The sequence below is a fragment of the Octopus bimaculoides genome, chromosome 2 (assembly GCF_001194135.2).
Source record: "Octopus bimaculoides isolate UCB-OBI-ISO-001 chromosome 2, ASM119413v2, whole genome shotgun sequence".
NCBI classification, from domain to species: Eukaryota; Metazoa; Mollusca; class Cephalopoda; order Octopoda; family Octopodidae; genus Octopus; species Octopus bimaculoides.
In genome coordinates, this window is record NC_068982.1 from 174,812,170 (window position 1) to 174,817,348 (window position 5,179).

Genomic DNA, 5,179 nt, shown 5'->3' on the forward strand with positions numbered 1-5,179 from the left:
TCTCTCTCTCTCTCTCTCTCTCTCTCTCTCTCTCTCTCTCTGACGTTATACTATTGATATCATAACAGTTTAAAATCACAAATATATTTTGTCAACATTGGTGTGATTAAAGACAATGTCAGTCCCAAACTTATTCAGTGCATAGGTGTATGATTACTACATCTTTTTAATGATCGATTAATTGACTACAGGCCTCCCATTCAAATTTGTGGCTTTATACTAAAGTTAAAAATCATAGGTAGAATCGGTGGAGCAATAAATTGAATACATTGCGATATTTTGCTACGCATTTTCTTGTTCGACTTTGAATCCCGCCGAGGTCTACTTTGCCTCTCTTCTTCAAGTAATAATTGTTTTTAACAAAGGCACAGAGCCCGGGTTTGCCGATTAATTCGATCCCAATACTTGACCTACCCTTTATTTTTCGACACCGGAGGGATAAAATGCAAAGCTGACTTTGATGGAACTTGAACTCTGAACAAACAGTGCAAAACCTTTTGACCGACGCTTTAATGACTCAGCCAGTAATCAGGTGTCAGTAATCTCAATCTCAATAAACACCCTTTGAGCAAGTTCCCAAGACCATAATTATTTCTAACAGATCCGTAATTCGTCTGACGTTCCGTGTGTCATGTGGTTCGTCTGAGTTCATTGTTTCATTGTTGTTGTCTTGTGGGACTGTCGGGGTAAAATGTCATTGATATATATATGGCGGACATGACTTTTGTTTATTCATAACGAACATTGGGTGAGTGCGTTCTTTGTATGTAATTGAACAATAAATGTAATAATTAAATTGTATAACTCGTTATGTTATCTCTACGAGTCACCCGAGGGAAACATAACACTAACATTGGCACAACTTTAGCGAGAGGGTATAGTCAATTAGTCCTAACCCTAATTGAAACATCCACCACTCAAAACTGTTGGCGTTGAGCTTAAATTTGAAGCTATGATTAGCTGGCAAGCATTATTAGAGCGTCAGACAATATACCTCGGGGAATTTCAGCCAAATCTTTATGCACTGAGTTCTAATCGTGTCAAAGTCAACCTTGACTTTCCTCCCTCCGGAATCTATAAAATAAAAGTTCCAGTCAAGTACTAGAATCGATATAATCAACTAACCCCCCCCCTTCAAAATTGCTGGTCTTGTGCCTAAATTAAAAACAGTTACAAGCAGCGAGATGTCAAAATCGTTGGAGCGTCGGAATAGATTCCTTGTAGCTTTCCATCCGGCTTAAATTCCTTGCAGCATTCTTTTCTACTCTAGGTACAAGGCCCGAAATTTGGGGGGGGGGCAGTCGATTAGATCTACCCCAGTACGCAACTGGTACTTAATTTATCGACCCCCAAAAGGATGAAAGGCAAAGTCGACCTCGGCGGAATTTGAACTCAGAACGTAAAGACAGACGAAATACCGCTAAGCATTTCGCCCGGCGTGCTAACGATTCTGCCACCTCACCGCCTTCCTTGCAGCATTACTTCCGGTTCTTAACACTCAGAGTTCATCATCTTGGGTCGATAAAAATAATAATAACAGTCAAGTACTGGAATCGATGGTATCGATTAACCTCATTAAAATTACCCTAAACATTTTCTGACCTTGTGTCTTAATTAGAAACAAATATTTTAAGGGTGGTTGATTTGCGGAATTGTTTAAGCGTCGGACAAAAATTTGCTTTGTGGTGTTTGTTCCCGCTCTTTTATGTGCTGAGTTCAACTCATGTCAAGGTCAACTTTGCCTTTCATCATTTGTAGGTCGATAAAGTAGAATACCAGTCAAATACCGCAGTCGATGTAATCAATTAACTTCCTCTCACAAATTTTAGGCCTTGTACCTATCTCAGAAATTATTATTATTATTATTATTACTAATTATAGTAGTAGTAGTAGTTGCATGCTATTTTTATTTCACTGCGCATCAGTCCTAAGCGAATAACTTATGATCAAAGACATTCTACCCATGACCATCTCGTCTTTTTCCTGTCCAGGGAACCTAAGAATAGATCGTTCCACGTGTCCTTTATTTAAGATAGCAAGGTGTATATTTGAGGGAGGTTTGGCTACCATTTCGAAAACAATTACTAGCGAGGTCGGTGAAAAGCAAAATTGGTAGAACGTCGGATAAATTGCCTGACAATATGTAGTAACTGATGATTTTTTACATTCTGAGTTTGCAATCCTCATTATGAGCTCGATAGGATAAGGTCTTATTCAAGTACTGAGGTTGGGACCAGATAAAATCGATGTAATCGACTGTGCCGCCAAAGAAGGGTTGATTACATGCTTTTTTGATCAGCTATTTCTGAAAAGTTTCGTTGGGCAGAAATAAGGAGTACCCCTGTAAAAGAATGTTTTCTTAGAGAAGATATAAACTTAAATTTAGATGAAGAGAAAATAGGGTTCGGTATTATAACATTCATATCTATTCAAACTGAAACGATTTTTTCAAGGCGCCAAAACTGACTCAACTCGTAAAGAATTTACTGCTACAATAATGGCATACGTCAACATCATGCAACGTCCACAAAGTAAAATGACTAGTTTCTATTATTTCTCGAAGTCTAAATGATCAGGAATAACAGATTTTTTTTATGCATTAATTTTGTTAAAAACTGTAATCTTACCTGAATCGATCAGACATTCCAAGATCTCTAGAATCTTATCAGAGTTGGGTTGATGAACAAGCGGAATGGAAGTGAGCAACATTTTAAAAGTTTCTTTCTTCAGACTATTCCTTTGCGATCTTTCGATCAAATAAACATTGATAAATTTGCTGAGTTCATTCACCATCAACGGATCTGCTGCAAAGGAACTTGTAACAATTTCATACATTACATCTGGATTTATGAGGGATATTTCGCCTGAGGATAACCGATTAAAAAGTGGACGAATCGCTTTTTTCAAAACTGCTTGTCTTTGCTGGGGTTCACAGGAAATTATTTCAGGCAAAATTGTTAGAATATTATCTACAGAAAAGAAATCATTTTCAAAAGTTTCGAGGGGTAGTTCTTCCAACATGGCAGCCATCACAATAGTACTACGCTTGATACGTCCAACTTCGTTTTCTTCGGAATTAACATATTTAGTGTCTCTAATTAAATCGCAGTCACGAACTATGTGTGGTTTTCCTGATTGATCGTCATTTTTCTTCAAATTCTCGAAATCTCCCTTTTCAACAAAACTGTTCTCCATTGCAAGGCGAATCAGTGACAGTACCAGCTCAGACAAGCAATTTTTCTGGACCCCTTTCTCTTTGGCACATGCTATAACTTTAAGTATCCAAACAATGGGTAATTCATACAACTGTTCAACAACGCCACTGTCATATACATCGATAAGTTTCTTCCGATTGGGGTTGCTGAACCTTGTCGGAGGTGTAGACCAACATCTTGCCAGTGCATCCGTGCATTTATCAACCAAACCTATTTCCTCAGCCATTTCCCTGACATTGCAACAGTTCTGTAAAAGCTTAATGATGGTGTCAGCAGACCGACTAATCTTTGAAGACATTACCATATTTTCGATAAATTTTTCAGTCATTTCGATTAAGTTATCTGTACCCATCATCTCCAAATAAGCTGCTGCCAGTCGGAGTTCAACCACATTATCGACGATCAAACTTATATTGATTCCATAACAAAAATCTGCAATAAGACCAAATACATCTGAACCACCCGGGAAATCTTTCAGTTCTAAACTTAGAACGTTTCCAACAATTCCTTCAGACAATTCCCTCACACGCTTGCAAATGTAGTCGGACTTGGTTAGCAAAGGAAATCTGTGAAGTTTAAATTCTGTGTTACCAACCCAGATGGTAATATCTGAGAACTCTCCATTTTCCCGGAATTTGGCGTAACTCATGTTTCGTTCGGGATGAAGAGACTGACTCGTGAAATATTAATAAATGTATAAATATTTGTTCGTTTGTTTGTATGTATGTATGTATGTATGTATGTATGTATGCACAAACTGGTTATATTCCTTGCTTTATCTTTCTCTTCCCTAGTTTCACTATGACTGTTTTGTATTTACTGACAATAAAAGTGTAGGTAAATATTCATGCGTCTATACAGCTATCATTGGTAGTATAATATAATTCATAGTCTTTATATGCGAATTTATAATTATATTTACATGTACACATACCTATAAAATATGGGACGATGCACACACATGTATGTATATATATATATATATATATATACTACTGCACAAATGTGTGTTTACAAACACTTGTGTTGCTCTTGTAAAAATGCGTACTTCTTTGTATATATATGTATATGTGATTGTGTGTTTACAAACAATTGTGTGTGCATGTACGTGTGAGAATAAACAAAAAAAGAGTGTGTGATGTGTATGACTGTATGTGTGTGTGGGTTTGTGTGTATGTATTTCTTTCAAAAACTAAAATTCGTGTCTAAAATGTTACACCGAAGAAACGATTTCCTGCAAGGGTCTATCAGTGAACGTACGTAATGAGTTAGAAACACTATATCACTCACTGAATGAACAGGTCAATCCCAGAATGCAATTCTCTTTTGTTGTTCATGCTATTTTTTTTTTGTTTTTTTTTGTTTTTGCTGTCATTGAAACAAAATATTTTCTACTCATGAAAAATTTTCTTCGATATTTATTATTAGTTTTTTTTGTTACTTATTCTAAAGTTATAAGACTGCTGGTTGATTAATATATTGATTGATTGATTTAGTGGTTCAGTATTCTAAAGTGTCGTCTGGTTTTGCGACAAGAGTCTGCCTTTCTCAGCATTTATTTATCTCTTTCTTCTTTCTCTTTTATATTACGCGCACAGAAGCACACACATATATCATCTTGTGTGTGTGTGTGTGTGTGTGTGTACGTATGTGTGTGTGTACGTGTGTGTGAGTGTGTGTGAGTGTGTCTGCGTGCGCGTGTATGTTTTTTATATATATATATACATTCAGTCGCACGCGCTCACACACACATGTATAAATAGCTATATATACACATACATTTTTATGTACGTATATGCGCGTGTGTATAATTTATATATATATATATATATGTACATTATATATATATACATACATACATACATACGTACCTGATACTCTAACCCCCTGCCGCTCACTCTCTCTCTCTCTCTCTCTCTCTTTCTCTCTCTCTCTCTCTCACTCTCTCTCTCCCTCTCTCTCTC

At 36.6% G+C, this 5,179-nt stretch overlaps 2 protein-coding genes across 2 annotated transcripts in view; one reads left to right on the forward strand and one right to left on the reverse strand.

Moving 5' to 3' along the window:
* Nucleotides 1–4,548, reverse strand: part of LOC106871737 (uncharacterized) — a 16,540-nt gene extending 11,992 nt beyond the window's left edge. The window contains exon 1 of the mRNA XM_014918354.2: nucleotides 2,628–4,548. Within this exon, the coding sequence (XP_014773840.1) occupies nucleotides 2,628–3,864 (1,237 nt within the window). The 5' untranslated portion in view covers nucleotides 3,865–4,548. The remainder of the gene's footprint in view (nucleotides 1–2,627) is intronic.
* LOC106871738 (3-oxoacyl-[acyl-carrier-protein] reductase FabG) overlaps nucleotides 1–5,179 on the forward strand; it is a 59,606-nt gene that overhangs the window by 31,083 nt on the left and 23,344 nt on the right. The window lies entirely within an intron of this gene.